This window comes from Ascaphus truei, chromosome 6, assembly GCF_040206685.1.
Source record: "Ascaphus truei isolate aAscTru1 chromosome 6, aAscTru1.hap1, whole genome shotgun sequence".
In the NCBI taxonomy this organism is placed as follows: domain Eukaryota; kingdom Metazoa; phylum Chordata; class Amphibia; order Anura; family Ascaphidae; genus Ascaphus; species Ascaphus truei.
In genome coordinates, this window is record NC_134488.1 from 131468599 (window position 1) to 131492742 (window position 24144).

The 24144-nt window shown below is 44.0% G+C and overlaps 2 protein-coding genes across 3 annotated transcripts in view; both read right to left on the reverse strand.

The window, feature by feature from the left end:
- Nucleotides 1–1233: 1233 nt before the first annotated feature.
- LOC142498167 (chemerin-like receptor 1) lies at nucleotides 1234–2753 on the reverse strand. The gene is made up of 2 exons (XM_075606676.1): nucleotides 2671–2753; nucleotides 1234–2257 (listed from the first exon to the last, which is right to left on the reverse strand). The coding sequence occupies exons 1-2, from the start codon at nucleotides 2751–2753 to the stop codon at nucleotides 1234–1236; spliced, it is 1107 nt and encodes a 368-aa protein (XP_075462791.1).
- An 11071-nt stretch (nucleotides 2754–13824) lies between these two features.
- LOC142497915 (chemerin-like receptor 1) overlaps nucleotides 13825–24144 on the reverse strand; it is a 109866-nt gene continuing 99546 nt past the window's right edge. For both annotated transcript variants that reach the window (XM_075606361.1, XM_075606360.1), the window contains 2 exons: nucleotides 18069–18176; nucleotides 13825–15993 (listed from right to left, as the gene is read on the reverse strand). In XM_075606361.1, the coding sequence (XP_075462476.1) occupies nucleotides 15072–15992 (921 nt within the window). In that variant the 5' untranslated portion in view covers nucleotide 15993; nucleotides 18069–18176 and the 3' untranslated portion in view covers nucleotides 13825–15071. The remainder of the gene's footprint in view (nucleotides 15994–18068; nucleotides 18177–24144) is intronic.

Consider the following 24144-nt stretch of genomic DNA (forward strand, 5'->3'; position numbering starts at 1 on the left):
CAATCTAAATCAGGCAGGTGGTGTTTATTAATTGACTACCAGCAGTTACCACCACACTGCTAGATTAAAGGCACATCACTTGAACAGGGATTACTCCCCTGTTACAGTCCCAAATACCATTGTTACAGTCTTGTCAGTGTTTAAAAACAGTTTGTTTTGGGAAATCCAGTTTTCGAGTCTCAAAAAGTCAGACTGAAGTATGTGTTGAAGGTCAGAGAGGCTATGGCTGTGTGCATATAGGATTGTGTCGTCTGCATACATGTGTATTGAGGCTTCCTTACAAGCTGTGGGAAGATCATTAATGAACACTGAGAAGAGTAGGGGCCCCAGAACAGAGCCTTGCGGGATACCACAGGTGATATCCAGGGGGTTGGAGTTAGAGCATGAGATGGACACATATTGGGATCTTCCTGATAGGTAGGACTGAAACCAGTTTAAAGCATGCTTCCCTATTCCGGAGATCAGGAGTTTGTTAAGCAGGATAGCATGATCAACTGTGTCAAAAGCCTTTGCAAAATCTAGGAATATTGCACCAGTGAGTTGTCCCCGTTCCATTCCACACTGGATTTCATTGCAAACTTTTAGCAGGGTAGTTACGGTGGAGTGTTTGGGACGAAACCCAGATTGGAATTGGCTAGGGAAATTTGTCTTGGTATACTTGGAGATGCTGTAGGAATGATGATAATCCCTGAAGATGAGCTTGGTTAGTACAGATATAGGTAACATTTGTGCATCATTTGCAGTTTATTTTTTTTACAAAATGTGCACAAATGGCAATCTTTGCAAAAAAATCCCCAAGTATTAAAGTTCAATGAGTGAGGCCACAGGGTCTTTTATACCCTGCCTTTCACTGCCATATTCTGGTGAGAAGTGGCAACATTCAAGTGAAATTGGCAAAATATGGTGATATTGGTGAAATTCTGAGCAATGTGAACTAACATAACATTTTTTATAAATGCAAAATGAAAACAAAATCCAACACAGTTTGCAAAGTAAAATTGAAAACATTCGCACATCTCTAATGATTAGTGGGAATCTGAGCTTACAACTGGGATTCCTGTTTCCCAGCGATTACATTTCTATTTGATGCTCTTATACATTATTGTATTAGATTATTGTATCGGTATTGATCTGTAATAGCATTATTTGCACAAATTAAGTGTAAAATTACATGCACTTCTTTTGCTTTACAAAGGCCAAGTATTAAATACATATTGGGATCGCTACAGGAAATTATGGCTGGAAAGTCTCCAGTTCGGATCCAACCCTGGTCTGATCATGTTGACCCTCAAAATCAAGGTTACACCTCTCACTAAAGGTATTTTCCAGAAGAAATGGAATAGACTTCTTTAAGCTCTCCTTGAAGTCACGACCGATAAAGACATAGAGCAGGGGATTAAGGCAGCTGCTGAAGAAAGCCAAGCAAATGGAAATGCTAAGAAATTGGGAATCATAAATCCATTTATTGTCAATGTCCATGATTTGCAATAGATGGAAGATGTTGAAGGGGAACAAGCAGCAGAAGAAGCAAAGTACAATGGCAATCATAATCTTGAAAGGTCGCCAAGACCTGGAAAGACTTTCACTTCTCCTCAGCCTGAGTGCGATGAGACAATAACAGACCAGATTGATGACGAAGGGGATCAGGAACATGGACAAAAATCGGGTGATGGACATAGCAGTATGCCTCAGTTTCCGTGTGTGATAGTCAAATGTGGTCCCGTTATTCCTGGAGACATATGCAATATAACAGAGGGAGATATTCTTACCAGGGTCATGCAGAGTATCATAGAACGCGAGGTACGGGGAACTGGGAAACAGACACAACAGCCAGGTAACTATTGAAATGACGGAAGCTAACCTGGGTGTCCTATGATTTTTTGACCATACCGGGCAAAGAACAGAGGTGCAACGGTCAACACTGATGACCATTAGGAAAGAGACACTGACCAGCATGTTTAGCAAAATTGCAGTGAAGATGACCTTGCACATTACCCGACCAAAGGGCCAGTGATTATTCATAGCAAACCTAGTTATCTGAAGTGGAAGGAAGATGTCGAATAAAAAGTCGGCCACACCCAGGTTGAGAAACCATATGGTATTAACCATCTTCTTCATCTTCTTCATCATCTCCATCAAGTGGAAGGTATCGTCAACCAGAAAACCCTTCTCCAGATCCTCCTCTGGAACACTGGTCTCAGGGCTACTGATGGTGAAGGGAACAGGATGAACAGCAGTACCAATTTCTAGCAGTGTCCTGTCATGTGCAAGCAAAATACAGAGATTAATGTTATGAAACTAAGATGTTATCTATAATACAGAACTGGCGGGACTTTGAATGGATGTTGTGTTTTTAAACTTTTGTGCACTAAAGATGCCAGGCAAAGTGTGTTTCCATTTGTGTCATTGTATTTGCATATGGCCTACATCAAATAAATGAAATCTTTAATATATAATAAATCAAATTTAAATTTGTGGGGAACAGGTAACACATTTGAACTAATTTACTTGCTCGAACGAAGAATCTCTCAATGAAGGGAGTAGATCAGCGGGCACTGCTAGCAAAAAGATGATGAGGCTGGAAAGCGCTAAAAAATGCCTTCATTAAACCATGAGCAAAAATCAGGTAAAAAGAGGGCGTGACCCCCTGTGCGCGCTAACGCGTTTCACCCCTTTGCGCAGTCCAGCCTCATCATCTTTTTGCTAGCAGTGCCCGCTGATCTACTCCCTTCGTTCAGAGGTTCTTCGTTCATTCATCCCAAACAGCTTGGAGCACGCCTATCCGGACGGAGCAGCACAATTGGAGTAAGTGACTCCTTTACATATTTTTTCTGTCAAGCCACCCCAGGTGCACCAGCCACATGTGCGGGATTTATATGTAGAGGGGTCCGTAGCCGGCTGAGAGACCGCCTTCGGTCAGCCCTGCGTTTACCGCTAGGCTACTCCCACATTAGGGGTTAAGTCAGGAGACTTTGCTTGCATTATGTGTTCATTGACTCCTTATTGTCCGGAGCTGTTGGCAATAAGTATACAGACTGCATATCCCTGGATTGTATACTCTGCAGCACACGTCAGGTTGAGGGGGCTCATCCCTCCCAACATCATTTTTTTTTTCTCTTTAATTTACGTGCTCATTTGCATACACTGTGCTAAATATATTGCCAGCCTATTGCAGCTGTAACATTCTCATCCTCACTGCGTCACCACTGTGATACAGAATTAGGGAATAGGTTAATAAATAAAATTGGTGTTAAACACTAATATTCCCAATTTTTCATTTAATCGATTATTAGTGAATTTAGACCATAGGGCCCTAGGGGAATAAAGGGGATTAAGAGATATTTGTCACATTCCTCTGCAAACTATGATAAGAAAGGGCAGTTATATGTTAGATTGAGAGATAGTTGGTAACACGAGATGAGAAGAACGACAGCACGTACATGTAACACAAGTTTAATACGCCTCCCTGAGATCAGAGGGCCTCTATATATGGGATATTAACCTGAAGAGCTGGCACTCTGTCCTGTTAGGCATGTATAAAACTAACCCCATTACAGCTGACTTTCTGATACCGATAATTAGATGCTTGAATGCACAGACTGGCAATGCTGGGTCTCTCATTCTTGTGCCCTTCTCATTTCATGCTTACTATTAAGGTGCCAGGATCCGCACACTGTGCCCCCCTCACCGAACATTACTGAGATGCCAGGCTCTGATCTACTGCACTCATCCTTATCTACTACACTCAACTACTTGCCCACTCTCCACCTACCCACTCTCCACCTATCCACTCTCCACCTACCCACTCTCCACCTATCCACTCTCCACCTACCACCTCTCCACCTATCCACTCTCCACCTACCACCTCTCCACCTACCCACTCTCCACCTACACAGTCTCCACCTGCACACTATCCACCTACCACCTCTCCACCTATCCACTCTCCACCTATCCACTCTCCACCTACCACCTCTCCACCTACCCACTCTCCACCTACACAGTCTCCACCTGCACACTATCCACCTACCACCTCTCCACCTATCCACTCTCCACCTACCACCTCTCCACCTACCCACTCTCCACCTACACAGTCTCCACCTGCACACTATCCACCTACCACCTCTCCACCTATCCACTCTCCACCTATCCACTCTCCACCTATCCACTCTCCACCTACCACCTCTCCACCTACCCACTCTCCACCTACACAGTCTCCACCTGCACACTATCCACCTACCACCTCTCCACCTATCCACTCTCCACCTACCACCTCTCCACCTACCCACTCTCCACCTACCACCTCTCCACCTATCCACTCTCCACCTACCACCTCTCCACCTATCCACTCTCCACCTACCACCTCTCCACCTACCACCTCTCCACCTACCCACTCTCCACCTACCCACTCTCCACCTACCCACTCTCCACCTACCCACTCTCCACCTACCCACTCTCCACCTACCCACTCTCCACCTACCCACTCTCCACCTACCCACTCTCCACCTACCCACTCCATGACAGTAGCAGGTTCTCTTTCCCTGCATCCTTTACATTATTTTCCCTCCCCCTAAAAGGGAGAAACTTCACATAATATTCATTCTAGCGTTTCCTTGGTTACCGCTCCTATAAAAGGTATCTGCCTGGATTTACCAAGACTGGAGCTTATTCAATAACATGCCGGCAAAAATTAATGCTAAGATCTAAATCCCTGCACCCATCTCATGAAGTGTCCGGTCCCAGCCTTAAAGGAGCAAAGTATTTAATATCCTACATACAGCAAGTCTTATTTTTTTTTTCTTTAAATAAAATCAGTTTTGTAGTATTAGATAATACTTACTGCATAAAAAATATAAAATGTAATGCTTAATGCCATTTCTAGTGAGTTTTAATATCCTGGGCATCCTTTGGTGTTAGCTCACCTCAGCAGTGCAAGATATTTAGCAACAAATAATCACAACCAGTAAAGTGAAGCAATGTTCCCACCAGGAGACTGCGCTGAGCTGCAAACTGTAACAATACACAATGTTACCTTAGTAATATAAGGATACATTGTAGCTGCTGAATTACACTGATTGAAGGATTGACTGAAAGTGAAATGCGGCCGTAACATGAACTCGGGTGAGCAATATCTTAGCTTGATTACAGAACATATTAATCGGCAGCTTGGTAATTGGTTTTCATTAAAGGTAATCAAATGCTGCAAATATTAAACAAAAGCAATACAACTTTTTTTTAACCTTTTTTTTAAAGTAAAATGGTGACACACAGCAGGGTACATTGTTATTTTTATGCCATATTGCATGTTCCCCTGGCATATTCTGTCAGTCCTACCTGTGCTGGGGTCTTTGGGGATTATACATGAAAGTCTCACAGCGGCAAAACAGGGGCAAGAGCAGCGGGAAAAAACTGCACCCGAATTAATCGGGTGCTATTTTTTGCACTGCTTTTGCCCCAGTTTTGTAGCTGGGAGACGATAGTAAGAAGATCCTTTTATTCTTGTGCCACTTCTCTGCGTTATAAGGATTTCAGCATCAAAGACTGAAACCTTTATATCTGCAGCACTTATTCTGTCATGTTGGGTGATGCAGAAACCTCCAATGTAATATCTCTGGGGAAGGGCCATATGCAGCATTGTTTGGATGAATACAAACTAAGATTCAAAGGGGGTTATCCATTAAACCGTATTAGTGCCCATCGTGGCACTAACACAGAACCTACCATTGAGCTCAATTGTACCTTCCATGCAATAGTGGCCCGATTGGCACTATTGCAGTTTAAAGAACAAACCACCTACAGTAAGTGTCTGAGGATTTATTACCTAGAGGTGACACTGTCAGTACTTTATTACACCATAGCATGTTTATACTGCAGATCAGGACATTGATGATATCTCTTTTACAGTAGAGGCAACTCTTATTCTAACAAAAACCAGTGGCAATTCCCCAAAATACCCAGGTACATTCTGAATACACGCCTTAAACTTTCCTTAAACTAGCCCCAGCATTTCTGCATTGATTAATGGCCTATCAGATTAACAGCGGGGGTCCCTGGCAGTCCCATTCAAACTGAATTGGACTGCCAGGGATCCCTGCTGTGTTAATCCTATGGGTCGTTAGTCAATGCAGAAATGCCTTAAACGTGCCTCAAACTAGCCCAGAACATACCCAGCACATACCCAGCACATACCCAGCACATACCCAGCACATACCCAGCACATACCCAGCACATACCCAGCACATACCCAGAATGTAACCTGGCTAGTTTACGGCAAATGTTAGAATAAACGTTGCCTCTACTGTACTGCACCGACACACTTTATTCGAGCAAATACCCGGTATGTACCTGGCAGATACCTGGAATGCGCCGCTCCTCACCTCTGACAAGCCCCGTTGCGTTTGCCTTCCCAGCCTGGGTTCATGCCTGGCTGACGGGCGGCTGATCTGTTAAATGATAATGATTAGGATTTAATAGGCTGCAATGCTTCGCGTGTCTACCAGATGGCATAAATTCATGAATTGTAATGCAGTATATATATATATACTGTGCAGTATTGCAGCCAGCAGGAATAAAATGCTTCAATCCCTGCCTGGAAAATATCTCAATGCACTCGGGCAGAAAACAGTCACAAACCTCAATACACCCGGGTATACCCGAATTCGTGGGACTAGCCGAGCTCGAATAAAGTGTGTCGCCAGTGTATATATATATGTGTGTTCTCGTGAGGGGACATCTCGTCTGCGGTGGGATCCTCACAGGTGGAGGCGCTGCACCCTGCACCCCAAGCTCCCTATGAGCGGAAACTTAGGCCCCCTGTATCCCCAAACAGGTTAGCACCACAGAACCAGTAACACCCAGTACAATCAGATCTCCATTAGGGAGGGGGATAGGGGTGTTACAGCTTCAGCAGTTTTTATTATACAATACAAAAATATAAAGTAAGATGAGATCAACCCCGTGTATATATTTCTATGTCCAAAAGCAGCGTATGTGTAATTCTTATATACGCTTGCGGCCAAAAATGAGGAAGAATATACGTACCGAGCGTAGCCTGATTTCTATGCCTCTGGTCTCCCAATCTGGGATAGCTCTCTCAATACATGACTACTAGTCTACATTATATATAGGCAATTATTACTTCCTCTTTCCTAGTACCCTGATTTACATATTTGTGCTCTTGCCCACTTCTAGTCCATTCTCAATTTCTGGGATAACCTGACTTTTTATGCCGAATAAGACATTGTTCTGCGGCGTTCTCATTTTGTGGGGCTTATTCACTAAACTTCGATACGTGCATTATAGCACTATAAATGCCCTTACAGTGCGATATTGCATGTGCAGCTATTCACAAAGCTCCAATAACCGTGCAATATCACACAAAAACGACTTTTTATAGTACTATAAAATTTTGGCTAGAACAAGCCGTGCGGTAAGTCAAAAAATGCCCCAAATAATTGCTATTGACTAAATGCCAAAATGCATATAGTACTATAAAAACTTGCAACCTTCATCACATAAAGGTTGGCGCTAAAGGAATTACAATATGCAGAGCAAGGAGTTTCTTTTATTTGTACTGCATAGTATTGATATTGGGAGTCCTCGGGGAGTCCTGCGGGTCCCCGGGGGCCCCCACATCTCTGCGAGTACCCGTGGGTCACCGCTGGTCTCCGGAGCTGACCAGCGTATTTCTTTCAGCCCCGGTGATTCCCGGATTCAATCCTCTGCAGTAAATATAAAATTACAGCCAGTTTCATTACCTTAGCAGCTAACTGGTAAGGCAATGAAGGGGATAAATAGCAGGCATTGCTTTGTTGTTGATAGAGGGGTAGATGAAGCTTGCAGTTGACCCAGGGAGGGTGTTTACGCCTCGCAAAAGGGTCGCAGTAGGAGTTAACCCCTTAATTACCTTAGCGGTTACAACCGCTATGGTAAGGAATGGGTTAAACCCTCGCGCTACCCTCCCACAATGCCTAAACACCCACCCAGGGGCAACTACCCCCTTCACCCACCCGCTCCCCGTACCAACAAAACCACACTGCAATGGGTAAAAATGCTATTAGCCAAAGATGGCTTTTCCCCATTCAAAAAAACATAACAGTGCAATACAATACAAATCAATACAATCACATTCTCCCCCCCCCCCCAACACATACAGTGGCGGCCGCCTTTATCCTAAAACGGCCGCCACCGCGGGAATTTTCAAACAGTACAGAAATGGGCAAAATTCCTATTATCCAGATATTGATAATAACGCATTTGCCCATTAAAAATAAAACATTACCCAGCCAGCATAAAATAAATGAAAGTGCTACTTACCCCTGCCAGGATGAAGGCCATCCTCATCTTCCTCCTTGTCCTCCGCGGGCAACAAAATAACAATAAAAAAACAAACTAATGGCCACTAACCCATTAATCACCTTAATATGGGAATGGATTGCCACACTTACAATGAATGGGCAAGCTACAAATAAAAAAATAAGCACTGAATAAAAAACATTACATTTATAAACAAAATGCCAATAAATCAACTGATTGGCACAGTGGTAAACCATGCCCATAATATGGGCATGTTTTGCCACTATTGCAGTCAATGGGTAACCTAAAAAAAAAACAAGCGCCAAATAAAATACATTACAGTTATAAAAAATGCAAAAAAATGCATTGCTTGTCACTGTGCTTATTTATATCCAGAAAGGGGAAGTCAACAGGCAACCTAAAAAAAAAACCACAATGAAATAAAATACAATCAATGTGTTTATTACCTTTGCTGTCTTCACCCTCCAAATTTTAATCCATCAGCAGCTCTTGACCCACGACACAATGCTCCTCTAACAGCCGATGCAGAGAAAGTCCATTATCATATGTTGATTGAAGAGACGTCTCCGGTAAGTTAGTCCTTCATTTCTTCCTTCTTCTTTCTTTCTTTTCTTCCATCTTCTCTTCTGTACTGTATACAGGGCTAAGTACCCCCTTCACCCACCCCCTCTATTCCCAATAAACCAGCTAATGTGGCTTAACCCTTTCCTTAAGGGAGGTCCTGGAGGATATTGTCAGGCCCGCAGACAGATTTCCCAGGGCCCTGGACTAGAGTTATGTCCGGCCCCCCTCCCCCCCGGTGGTATTGACAGCCTCCCCCCCCATTTCCCACCCTCTTCCCATGTATTTCTCTCCCCTCTATCGCACTCCCTCACCCCTTATCACCCACTCCCGCCTCGCAAGTATTTATCTCCCCTGCATCTCCCTCTTACTCCCTCTTTTCCTCACTCACTCCCTCCCCCCTCTCTCCTCTCACTCGCCCCCACCTTCCGTCAATTACCCCACTCTCACTCAACCTCCCACAAAATACATAATAAAAAGACCCCCACTCCCCCAATACATAATAAAAAGACCCACTCCCCCAATACATAATAAAAAGACCCACTCCCCCAATATATTTTAAAGAGACCCCTACTCTCCCAATACATTTTAAAAAGACCCCCCACCCACCAATACATTTTAAAAAGACCCCCCACCCACCAATACATTTTAAAAAGACCCCACACCCACCAATACATTAAAAAAAAAACCTACCTCCCAATACATATACAAAAGACCCCCCACCCCTCAATACATTTTAAAAAGCCCCCCAATGCATTTAAAATGACCCTCACCCTCCAATATATATTAGAAAGACCACCACCCCTTCAATACATATAAAAAACAGACTTACCTTGTGGATGGTCTGTGTGGGGCCCGTCCGGCTAGCACTACACACAGCTGTCGATCCTTTCGTGGCCGGGCCCCACTCTCCCTTGTTGCAGGTCTCTATCCCTTTGTCCCACACAAGATGGTGTGCGCCGGGTCTCCCTCCATGCCGTCGGACGGCGGAAGCTGGGCCAAGCCTACTTCTGGCGCGCTGACATCAGAGAAGCCCATCAGCGTGGGACAAAGTAGAGGCCTGCAGGTGCAGCTAAGGGAGAGCCAGGGCCTGGCTGCGAGAGGACCTGGCCAGAGGTCGGACCCAACTTTCGCCGCCAGCCCCTGATATAGTATTGCATAAATCTTCTTACCTCCTAGTGTAGACCCACTGCGAAGCTCTAAGTCCTGTTGGCCATTGAAAATAAAGACCGCTCATCCGCGGGGGTATAGGAGTCACAGGAAGTCACAGTAAAACTGCAGCAGGAGATCCAGAGCACCAGCGCAAAATCACAGAGACAGCGAACCCAGGTAATAAAAATGACGCAAGGCTTTACTGAGACTTTAAAAGAGGTGGCAGTGTGAGAGCAGACAGTGTCCTCCTGTGATGGTTATGTATCTCTATAAGACATGTGATGTCACATTCAGGGTCAGACTCACACATCTGTCCAGTGAGCTTTATTTTAACGGAGTCAACTTGCGCTTATACTGACTATTTATAGACCCAAGTTTTATATTTAAATCAAAAAATGTGAACTCTGGCAAAGAATATGTTAACTCTGTTACACTCTCGAGAAAAGTAAAGAATGTGGACATGGTGCGTGTTATGAAGACAGATTGATGTCTTTGAAAGTGTTTGCACATCATATGCTGTAGTAAGTTTAGTCCAATAAGCAACACTTCTAAGTATGATAACAACCACTGACCACATGCGAGCAAAGAAGGAACACGCAGTGCTGCTTAACCCGGAGAAAGTCTTCCTGGGAAACTGACTGAATGAAGTGATCACTTGATCCCTCGGCTGGAAGAGAGCCAGCATCTCGCACAAGATACTTAGCAATTTATTTATTACTATGACATGTTACTTGGGAAGATAAAGAGATCTCCCACCTGGTGGGGAATCTGTACCAAGGGGGTTATTATAATCGGAGATGGGTGAAATGTCAAAACTCAACCCGCAAATACTTTGCGTCACTGTTCTTAGAGTCCCAAGTGCTATATACACCCCCTCAAACAACACGGAGAGAGACAACTGTGCAGAAAATGGGCACCCCTGAGATAACGGGAAATTATGCTAATCGGATATGCAAATGACTCCTATTAGCATATTTCCCAGGTAACTTAGGGAGTGCCCATTTCTCTCTCTCTCTCTCATACAAAGAGTGGCCAGTGGGAGGAATTATATACATTCACACGGATGCTTAAAGACATTTTTAAGATACTGTAGGCGAATGTCATGTTTTCCCCTTAAATCAATCAGCGAATATTTGAATGTTGACGAATAATTTGCCCATCTCTAATTAGAATTGGTGACACTGTTAGAGAAGATTTGAGGTGATAATTAAGATTGATAATGTCAGAATTCTGCATTGTGCATTCAGAGGTCTTTAGATCTGTCCCGTGTGTGTCTGTGTGTCTGTGTGTAAAGTTCTAGTGACTGCATTGGGCGATGACATCTTTTCAAGGAAGGTTAAGCAGTGCTGTGGTTGTTGTGCAAACAGTACGTGTCACCGCTATTAGTCACTGCTGGGATTCAGTGCCCACACATTGTACTATTAATTAATGCTTTTGGGGATATTTTTGTGATGGAACTCCGAGATCTTCTAGCACCTCTTTTTTAAGTATCCATAAGAAACTCCATATAGGATTGTGAAATGATTAAGGAATGGGGTTGGAATGATACCTGGGAATGGGATAGAACCGGGGTGTTCAACTCCAGTCCTCAAGCCGCCCAACAGGTCAAGTTCTCAGGCCTAGAGACCATCAAGCCTTAAGGCCCTATAATATCGGGGCAGCACATCTAGAAGTCCTGGGACATTGGAGACACCATACTGCTGCTTTGAAGAGCTGCTGCAGCTGTGCACAACAATAAACCCTGTTCAACTATACCTCTCAAAAAAATGTGTGTGGTGCTCTCAAGACAATACTTAAGCCAGATGAGTGAATAACAGGAAAACAACCCTTGAATGAATATATATATATATATATAGTGTCTCTAGGAATGTAGCCCGGTAATGACAATCCCACAGACCAGGTAGTAAGGAAATGTCAATGACACCAGCAGGTGACCGGTAGAAGAAACATCCTATGACAAACTATATTGTAATAAGGGCAAAATGGAACGAACTCACTTGGGAATCTTCATCCACCATAAGCAGTAAGTCCAGTTGGGTTCCAGTGTCCAGGGTTGAATGTGCATCCGTAACAGTACTCAGAATGTAGAACAGGGAAGAAAAACGAAGCACCAAGTCCAGCTGTAGAATAGCAATAACACCAACAGGGATACGTACCAAAAATAAGCTATTTAATAGGATCCAGGCAAAGTAACAAACACACCTACGCGTTTCGGACCTCTACAGTCCTTTATCCTATCCTATTAAATAGCTTATTTTTGGTACGTATCCCTGTTGGTGTTATTGCTATTCTACAGCTGGACTTGGTGCTTCGTTTTTCTTCCCTGTTCAACTATACCTCTGCCTGGTGTCAGTTCCTGGGCAGGAGGGGTAAGGAGTGCAGTGATGGGGACTGACATCCAAATACCATGGGTCTCATCACCGCTGGAGGCGCTGAACCACTGATAAGAAGAACACAGAGATCCCCCTAAGCCTGTCCAGGTCCCTTTACCATCGATGCAGACGATCAGTACTCCCCCCTGGGATAGACACTTTTTCAACCACATCGTTATTTAAAGCTAACCTATTTATTGTAGTTTATATATAAACTAGCTTTTGTGCCCGGGGAATGCTGCTGGATGTAGTGTGGGGTGAGATTTGTCTCTGTCTATGTGTGTCTATGTGTGTCTGTCTGTGTGTGTGTATATGTGTGTGTGTCTGTCTGTGTCTCACCCCGCTGCCGGAAATGGCCCCGCCCCCCTCCCCCCGCTGGTGGCACATCTCCCCGCGCTGCTGTGGCATGTCCCCTCGCTGATGGCCACCGCCCCCCATTGGTATCTCTCCCCTCGCTGGTGGCACATGTCACCCCCCCGCCCCGCTTTCTCATCTCCCCCCGCTAGCTTGCACATCTCCCCCTGCTAGCTGGCACATCTCTCCCCTCCCCCCCTGCTGGAACATCTCCCCCGCACATCTCATATCGCACACACACACAGCCCAAATCCAGGCAAGGACATGCCCCCTTCCTTAGTAGCCACTCCTCCCGCCCCTGCTCTAACAAATTTGCTGGACAGCCGAGAGAAACTTAGAATGTCCATAATTTGGGAGGTGATTCACATTAGAGGCTCAAAATAGTTGCGTTGACCTACAAATCCGCAGCAGAATGTACTGTACAGTGAAGGTTTTGTTGTGCTACGTGGTGCCGTTTCTGAGATTTCGATGCTTCGGACATACAAACAAACAGACAGAATCCAACTTAGAATTATAGTATAGATGTATTTTTCTATGCACCTTTTCCCTACAAAACATCCTACCTACATCGCCATAGAGCGAGAATGTAGGGGGAAAATGTAGTAAAGAAACTAAAAGGAAAGGGGGAATAGTGGAAGATACAAGGAATACAGGAGTACTGTATCTGGGGTATTAATAACAAAGCATTGAGCTGTTTTTTGGCATCACTTTATGGCTATAGCTCTCAGGTGCACAATGACAATAACATTGTTTGCAGGCCGAGACTACTAAATATTACTCCATGGGAAGCCCATGAAGTTCTGTTTACTGGAGACTATTATGACCATTTCCTCTGATCTCCAGGAAGTCCCAAGACACTAACCTATACTTTGCATGCCTTCCAAGCTACACACGGTGTATGGGCTGCTGGTTGTCATGGACCGGCAGAGTACTGGTACTCATGGCAGGAGTGGCTTAAAATGTCGAGCTTGGAGAACCCAGTTTGAGACCCAGAGCGAATTTCATGTGACTTTGAACAAACTAATTGATTCCCAAGCACCAAAACGGGGAGTCAGTAACAGGATTAAAATATACAGGGAGACCCTTAGGCAATTAATGTGAAAGTGATTGCATATTATGCAGACAAGCCCCCACACAAGATTTCTAGGCCCGGACTCTTGATGGGGGTGTCAGACGATTTGTTGAGCAAGGAGAGAGGATGCTAGTTTAAGTGTGGGGCGTAATCAGGAGTGGGTATAGTGTTGTGGGTAGGGAGTTGGTCTTCAAAAAATATGTTTGTGGTTTAAATCCCAGCCAGTCATTCTTTTCTTAGTCTGTAAACTCTTGAACGGTAGCTTATCTATTTATTAAATGTTTTGCCAGGACATCATTCATTGAGAGTTACCTCTCGTTTTAAAGTATGTCCTGGGCACAGAGTTATAACAATACATAGTTACATTACATGAACTGGGCTATACATTCAATTCACAGACATTTCATGGACAGAGAGAGTTGGAAAATTGGGTACAGGGGATAAGGGGCAGGTGAGTTTCAGATTGAAATAGAGAAACTTTAACATCAGCGAACAACAGCAAACGGCTCAACCCTCTCAGGTAACAAAGGGAATAAACATATTGGACTCATTTCACAAGACTCCATAACACGATCTATACCAAGGACACACATGGCTTTAAAAATATACACAATTCATGGTTTAATATGAGCACCATGCAGCAGGGACAATCGGATCCGAGGAATGATACAGCTGGTCTGTGCTGGTTTCCATTCTGTCAGACTGTAACCCTGTCTGTTATATTGCAGTGTGACTATCCCCAGATCTAGGTACAGCTCAGAAGTTATTTATCTCAGTGAGTCTAGAAGGTTATCTACTGTGTACCATAACTAGGATAGAGGCTCAAATAACGATTCTTGGTGCCCTAAATTTCAACCATATGATTGTAGGATTGGGTGTGATAAAACCCATTATTCACTCAACTAAAATCAGAGGGCTCGCTTATACAGTATGACACTGTTCTTCAATGTGAGGTAGAGGGCGGAGAGGGGGAAGGTTTTAGATTAATTTCAGTTGTTGTCTATTCTATTCCCTCACTATATCAGCGGTTGGATTGACCAGTGCCAGACATTTCCTGGGGTTTCAGTCTATAGGCCGCAGTACATCCTGCTATTGTAGTGGAAGTCTGGTAGCAGCAAGGAGAAGAAAAGTCAATCAGTTGGCTTTTGTTTCCAATTGTTCTGCATAATCCGGACAGCTTCTTATTTAGATCTTGTTTCTATCGATGGAGTCCCAAGTCTGACAATTATACATTTGTTGTCTCTTTACTAGGGCACTTCCTCAAAGGCGGTTTTAAAAGCTTGGGTCAGTGACCTCTTGACTGCATCTTTGAATTCCCGTCCAACAAAAACATAGAGTATAGGGTTGATGCAGCTATTGAACATGGCCAAGCACTTGGAGAGGGGCACAGCTACTAAGTTGACCAAAAGAGGTAGCCCCCCCAGAGATACCCGAGCCAGTGCCAAGGCATGATAGGGCAGCCAACATAGAAAAAAGGAGAAGACCACTGCAGTGACAACAATTAAGGGCTTGCTGGACCTGTTCAGCTTCTTCCTATGGAGTGTGCACAGAAGAATGGCGTAGGAAATAAGTATAATGCTCAGGGGGACCAAAAACTGGTAGAGAAAGATACAGACTGTGAAGATTCCGGCCTCTCGTCTCTCCCAGTCCTCAAAAACATCCAGGTTTTTGCAGGAGCTGCGGTTCCTCTCTGTGGACATCTCTGATAAGGTGTAGGAGCCTGGTACCAGAGCCACAGACAGGATCCAAATCACCAAGCACATTGCTGACACGAGCCTGGGAGTGCGATAATTTTGGCACCAGACCGGGAAGAGCACCAGCACACAGCGATCAATACTTATGGCACTCAGCAGGAGGATGCTGGCATAGATGCTGAGTCCAAAGATGCAGTTAACCAGCTTGCATAGGATGGGCCCAAACGGCCAGTGGAGGTCCAGTGACAGGTAAAGGACAGTGACCAGAACCAGGAATGTGGAGACAAAGTCCGCCAGGGCCAAGTTGAGAAACCAAACTGTATTGATGGTTCGCCGGAGGCGGCAGCTCGTAATCCAAATGACAGTCCCGTTCCCCGTCACTCCCAGAAGGAATATAAGGCTGAAGGTCACTGTGACCGCCACCTGTACGACATGGCGCAGCTCGGCGTTTTCAGAGTCTGTTGTGGAGTTCATCCTGTAAAGCAGTCACGGGTTTCAACACAGGAAAACCTACCGTGGGTTTCTTTCTCAAATACATATTTATAAATGTGGGCATTATATTCCAAACAGAGTTAATGTACACACACACATAAATGCACACACTCGCACATAAATGCACACACTCACACATAAATGCGTGCACACACACACACACACACACACACACTCACACATAAATGCGCACACACACACACACACACACACACACTCACACATAAATGCGCACACACACACACACACACACACACACACACACACACACACACACACACACACACACACACACACACACACTGCCTTGCCACTCGCTGCTGCATGCGGTCTACCAACTATAGTCTCCCAGCTGCCTAACTGGAGAACAAACAGACCACAAACCGCACCGTATTTATAAGAAAAGGAATCTCATTTAAAGTTAATTGGAATCTTCATTGTGATAAATACGGTGTAATTTGTTTCCACTGGTTCTTCCCCTGTTTTACAGCACAGAGACTTTAGCAATCAGACGCTTGTGTGTTTGTAGACCGCACACACTGCAGCCAAACATCCCTCATACAGTATACATAGAACATACAGTTTCTTCCATGTCCCTATGTGGACAGGCCCACTGCCATCATTCTCCCTCCAGCAGAGGTAAATGAGTTTTTTTACAGTTAGTGTTAGGACCTGCTTACTGGTCATGCTGTGACGTGGCTGCACACTGGTCATGCTGTGGCTTGCAGGCTTATAACGCTTTGGCCAAAGGGTTTAATTAAATGAACCTTACTCACGAGAATATTGAAGTATTTTACTATGTATTTTGTCACACTGGATGTAGTATTGGGCATTTCTGTCTTATGTTGTATACATTTGGCCACGTTCTGTAGTACTCCTTTTGACACACACACACACACACGCACACACGCACACACGCACACATGCACACACGCACACGCACACGCACACGCACACACACATACTAGAGTACTACTACTGTGTGTACTTAGCTGGACTGTCTGTCCTGTCTATATATGGAGTGGTAGTATGTTCTATGTATTAATAAACACAATCCCAGCAAGCTCAAAACCCCAAAACCCATTATATATATACAGTTGTGTGATATAGAAAGTACACCCTCTTTGAATTCTATGGTTTTACATATCAGGACATAATAACAATCATCTGTTCCTTAGCAGGTCTTAAAATTAGGTTAAATACAATCTCAGATGAATAACACATGACATATTACACCGTGTCCATTAAGGTTGAAACAGTCTGGCTGTGGGTGGGTTTTCTGGCTATGCATCTTAACCCTGGCTGTGCTTAAATCTGTGACCATGCAGCAAGCTTAAGCCTATAGGGAACCATGTTAAAAATGGTTTTGAAGCAAAAGGTGACACTGTGTGCCCATTTGCATGTCATTTCCCAGAATCCCTTGCTGCAGTGGAAGTGCTGTGTGCTGGGTGATAATGGTGAAAGGCGGGGTTGCAGACCTGTCTAAGACATGCAAATGAGCATGCAGGAATATTTTCATTTTATATATATATATATATATACACACACACACACACACACACACACACACACACACACACACACACACACACACACACACACACACACACACACACACACACACACACACACACACACATATATACACCTACACACACATATATACACCTACACATACACACCCCATATATACACCCACTGCCCTACCAAACACTCCATATACTGTAGATACACACAGTCCTGACAAAACACTACATATATACTGTACACTACACACATACAGTTCTGTGAAAACGCTCCATACATTAACACACAAAACACAACACACACACACAAAGCCTTCATATGTACACACAGCTCTGACAAATACTGCATACAGTACTGTACTGTATATACATACACATCCCTGACAAATACTCCATATGTACATACTGTACACACACAACACAAACACACACAGCCTGGACAAAACACTTTGTATACACACAAGAAGCTCTGTTTTTAAAAAGAAGAAACCATGACAGGCAGAAGAAGTTTCCACCTTCACATCTCACTTACTTTGAATGAATTGAAGATCACAGCATCTGTACAGTATGTGCAGCTCCGATGTCAGCCTCCGATAACCACCTCTCCCACCATGATATGCAGCATCCCCATGCAGAGTAACTGTATAGGAGGGTATAGGCACAGACATGCAATTTAACACACTATGGAGGGAGGCGGGGTTATTAAATTGTGACTGAGAATTGCGACACTAACACAAACTCCAACTGAATTCAATGGGAGTTTCCATGCGATGGTGCCCCAATCAGAAACTGTTTTGGACATTTTTCCTAAGGAAATGCCAAGGCAAAAGAAGAGAAACTAATTACACCAACCCACAAACCTGCATTCCATTACTTTCCCTCATTTTAGGAGCACGGATTTAATTTAGAAACGAGAGCATGGGAAGATCCATAATACTTTTACATCGCTTATTTTTTTTGTAATTAATATCTATTTCTATTGGTACAAATCCCAAATATCAATGTGACAGCTTACTAGGAAAAGCCGTGGGTTCTTGGCACACATTCCGAGAAAGCCAAGTTAGGAAAGTACAGTTTGATATATTTGTAGCTCTGAGGCCCTTATTCAGGGCCGCCGACAGGGGGGGACAGTCGGGACAAGTGTCCCGGGCCTGGTGGCTGCGGGGGGCCCGGCGGCTGGACAAAGCAGTTGAGTCTGACCGCTTCTGGCCACCAGGCCCAGGCTCTCCCCAAGCTGCGGCCTCCCTACTCACTAACTGTCCCACGCCGGGCCCTCTGACATTGGCGTGCACCGGAAGTAAGCTGGGCTACGATTTCGAGGCACCAGCATGAGGGAGGCCCGTTGCGCTGATGTCAGACGTTTGGCGTGGGACAGTGTGAGGGAAAGGCCTGCAGCTTGGGGAGAGCCGGGGCACGGCAGCCACGAGAAGTCGGTCCCAACTGCTTAGTCTGGTCACCAGGCTCCCTGCAGCCAGTGGGCCTGGCCAGAGGCCTGACACCTGTAACCAGCAGCAAGGTAAGGGTTTATATGTATTGTTTATTTTTCTATGTATTGTTTTTTCTTCTATGTATTGGGTGTTTTTTTTCTATGTATTGGGTGTTTTTTTCTATGTATTGGGTGTTTCTTTTCTATGTATTGTTTTTTTTCTATGTATTGTTTTTTTTCTATTTATTGGGTGTTTTTTTTAAAATGTATTGGGTGTTTTTTTTCTATGTATTGTTTTTTTCTATGTATTGTTTTTTTTTTCTATGTATTGGGTGTTTTTTTTTCCTATGTATTGTTTATTTTTCCATTTATTGTTTTTTCTTCTATGTATTGTTTTTTTCCCAACGTACAGCTCAACCCCCTTATACCGCTGTGCTTGGGGTCCAAAGAATCACATCGCGCTATAAGCGGATCACGTAGAAATAATGTACAATTATTTCTACATTGTACAATAAAGTATTTAAGATACCAATAACCGTGTTGTAAAGTATTCATAAGTATGCAAATTGGGAGCCACGCTTGCATCGCACTATATGCGGATCCACGTTGTAACGGATCACGCTATAACGGGGTTGAGCTGTATTGTTTTTTTTTCTATGTATTGGGTGTTTTTTTCTATGTATTGGTTTTTTTTTCTATGTATTGGGTGTTTTTTTTCTCTATGTATTGGGTGTTTTTTTCTATGTATTGTTTTTTTTCTATGTATTGTTTTTTTTCTATGTATTGTTTTTTTCTATGTATTGTTTTTTTTCTATGTATTGTTTTTTTCTATGTATTGTTTTTTTCTATGTATTGGGTGTTTTTTTCTATGTATTGTTTTTTTCTATGTATTGTTTTTTTCTATGTATTGTTTTTTTCTATGTATTGTTTTTTTTCTATGTATTGTTTTTTTCTATGTATTGTTTTTTTCTATGTATTGGGTGTTTTTTTCTATGTATTGGGTGTTTTTTTCTATGTATTGGTTTTTTTCTATATATTGTTTTTTTCTCTATGTGTGAGTGGGGAGAGAATGAGTGTGAGGAGGAGGAGGGATTGAGAGAGTGGAGTAATTGATGGGGGAGAGTGAGAGGAGTGAGGGAGTAAGAGTGAGACAGGGGAGAGAAATACATGTGTGGCTGGGACCAGGGATTGAGTGAGAGTGGGGTAATTGATGGACGGGGGAGAGGTGAGACGAGGGGAGAAAAAAACATGGGAAGAGGAAGGGAATAGTGGGGGCTGGCGAGGTGTGAAATGGGGGGGCTCGCAAGACCAAAGACGGGGACCCAGTCATAACTCTAGTCCTGGGCCCCGAGAAATCTGTCTGCGGTCCTGGCCTTATTCAATAAGCCCTTTCCTGGAGAAGATTTGAGTCCAGTCCATTTGAATGGAGGGGAACATATCTCAAGCACTGGGAAGCCTTCTTTTAATGGAGGCCTGCGAGCTTAAACAGCATAAATCCTTCACTACACTGGCTGTTTAACCCAGTGATTTCTCCATACAATAGGAAGACTTCCTGGACACACTGCCAGTGCCACCCCATCGCTAAATCAGAAGTGCGGCGTGCCGGGAAATAGTGGGTGAAGGTCCAGGGCCACACATACAGTAACTATGATTGTCCAACAGCAAAATGCAATAATATTACAGCTATCTACTTGTATTCGCGTTTAACCCCTTCAGTGCCATAATGACGCATGGTGCCCATCAAGAAAAGAACGACACCAGGACCCATTTGATGCCACTGTACGTCATTACCCTTTGTTTGGGTCCTGGTCGTTCCAAGGAGCGGTCAGGTGGCCAGGAAGTGCCGGAGGGAGGTGGTACAACCCGCTGGCAATGAAGGGGTTAGTAAGGGCTATGAAACTCTATAATTCAGGGTCAGACTCACGCATCTGTCCAGTGAGCTTTATTTTAGGGACGGAGCCAACATGCGCTTATACTGACTATTTATAGACCCAAGTTTTATATTTAAATGAAAAGATTTGAACTCTGGCAAAGAATATGTTGCGCTCTCGAGAAAAGTAAAGAATGTGGACATGGTGCGTGTTATGAAGACAGATTGATGTCTTTGAAAGTGTTTGCACATCATATGCTGTAGTAAGTTTGATCAAATAAGCAACACTTCTAAGTATGATAACAACCACTGACCACATGCGAGCAAAGACAGAACACGCAGTGCTGCTTAACCCTGAGAAAGTCTTCCTGGGAAACTGACTGAATGAAGTGATCACTTGATCCCTCAGCTGGAAGAGAGCCAGCATCTCGCACAAGATACTTGGCAATTTATTTATTACTATGACATGTTACCAGGCAAGATAAAGAGATCTCCCACCTGGTGGGGAATCTGTAACAAGGGGGTTATTATAATCGGAGATGGGTGAATGCCAAAACTCAACCCGCAAATACTTTGCGTCACTGTTCTTAGAGTCCCAAGTGCTATATACACCCCCTCAAACAACATGGAGAGAGACAACTGTGCAGAAAATGGGCACCCCTGAGATAACGGGAAATTATGCTAATCGGATATGCAAGTGACTCCTATTAGCATATTTCCCAGGTAACTCAGGGGGTGCCCATTTCCCTCTCTCTCCTACAAAGAGTGGCCAGTGGGCGGAATTGCATACATTCACACGGACATTTTTAAGATACTGTAGAGAAATTTCATTTTTTTTCAAATCAATCTGCGAATATTTGAATGTTGATGAATAATTTGCTCATCTCTAATTAGAGAGAAAGAGATGGGAGTCCAACACCCCCTAGTGGCGCTTCTCAGTAAATTCCAAACTCTGTAAATACATGAGCATAATAATCCTTTGTCACAGTAATCGCCTAAGTGAAGTGTCCCACGTAGCCACAATGTAACACAGTGGTCAGGTCCCCCCAATAGCCTCTGGCATGAGGTATGTCTTGTATGAGCAGGACCAACAATAAACCGGAATTGACTCACTGTTTGGACGTGGGCTCCGGACGCTGGCGGTGACGGCGTGCTTTCTACCGAAGGTAAGCAACGGAAGACAGATTGGTGAGGCGGTGCAGCTGCCTTGTGAAAAAGATGCAGACCGGCACTGGACTCAGGTCAGTGCAAATGCTTTAATGGCACATAACAGCAAAGAGATCCACTCTTACGCGTTTAGCATGAGAAATCGCGCTTTATCAAAGAGTACTCTTTAATAAAGCGAGGTCTCCAGTGCGAAACGCGTAAGAGTGGATCTCTTTGCTGTTATGTGCCATTAAAGCTTTTGCACTGATCGGAGTCCAGTCCCGGTCTGCATCATTTTCACAAGGCAGCTGCACCGCCTCACCAATCTGTCTTCCATCTCTAATTAGAATTGGTGACCCTGTTCGAGAAGATTTGAGGTGATAATTAAGATTGATAATGTCAGAATTCTGCATTCAGAGGTCTTTAGATCTGTCCCCTGTGTGTGTGCGTGTGCGTGTGTGTGTGTGTGTGTGCGTGTCAAGTGTCACCGCGGTGATTCAGTGCCCACACATTGTACTATTAATTAATGCTATTGGGGATATTTTTGTTATGGAACTCCGAGATCTTCTAGTACCTCTTTTTGAAGTATCCATAAGAAACTCCATATAAGGATTGTGAAATGGTTAAGGTATGGGGTTGGAATGATACCTGGGAATGGGATAGAACCGGGGTGGTCAACTCCAGTCCTCAAGCCCACCCAACAGGTCACGTTATCAGGATATCCTAGCTGAAGCAGGGACTGATTGAGCCACCTGTGCTGAAGCAGGGATATCCTGAAAAGCTGACCTGTTGGGGGGGCTTGAGGACTGGAGTTGAGCCCCCCCGGGATAGACACTTTTTCAACCACATCTTTATTTAAAGCTAAACTATTTATTGTAGTTTATATATAAATGTATTTTTCTATGCACCTTTTCCCTACAAAAACACCCTTCCTACATCTCCATAGAGGGAGAATGTACGAGGGACACAGTATATAGTGAAGAAACTGAAAGGAAAAGGGGACTAGTGGAAGATGGAAGGAATACAGGAGTACTGTATCTGGGGTATTAATAACAAAGCATTGAGCTGTTTTTTGGCATCCCTTTATATAGCTCTCAGGTGCATAATGAGAATAACATTGTTTGCAGGCCGAGACTACTAAATGTAACCCCTTTTCCCCCACCCGAAGGGAGATTTGGTTCTGGTTACCAGGTGTATTGCTGCTCACCTGTCAGGCTCTCAAGTGTAAGAGCATCAGATCCGAAAACCTGTCCTGTTTATCCCCACTAACATCGGCGGAAGCTCAGAATTCGGAGAGCCTAGCAGGTGAGCAGCACTACACCTGGTAACAAGAACCAAATCTCCCTTCGGGTGGCGGAAAAGGGGGTTACATAAACATTACTCGATGTGCAGCCCATGAAGTTCTGTTTACTGGAAACTATTATGACCATTTCCTCTGATCTCCAGGAAGTCCCAAGACACTAACCTGTACTTTGCATGCCTTCCAAGCTACACACGGTGTATGGGCTGCTGGTTGTCATGGACCGGCAGAGTACTGGTACTCTTGTCAGGAGTGGCTTAAAATGTCGAGCTTGGAGAACCCAGTTTGAGACCCAGAGCGAATTTCATGTGACTTTGAACAAACTATTTGATTCCCAATCACCAAAACTGGGAGTCAGTTACAATATACAGGGAGACCCTTAAGGCAATTCATGTGAAAGTAATAGCATATTACGCAAAACAAGCCCACAGGCAAGATTACTAGGGCCAGGCTCTGGATGGGGGTGTCAGACAATTTGTTGAGCAAGGGGAGAGGATACGAGTTTGTGTGGGGAGCGTAATCAGGTGTGGGTATAAAGTAGTGGTTCGGGAGTTGGTCTTTAAAAAATATGTTTGTCGTTTGTGGTGTGGACCCTTGAAGGGTAGCTCATCGTGCCATATTTTAGTATGTCCAACAAAGCATTCCATGATAATGTGATATTCATTTATTATCTCGTGTTGCATCATATATGAAGTGCTGTTTGTGATGCTGCTCTTACACACTCCTCTAACTGAAACCATCCATAATTGTGGCTGTGATCTTTTGTCACTGTGGTTACTTGGTAGATATGCTAACGTTACTGGAACAGTGAGAGACATGCCAGCTACTGCATGTGGCATGCCAGATCCCATAATAACTTACAAGAG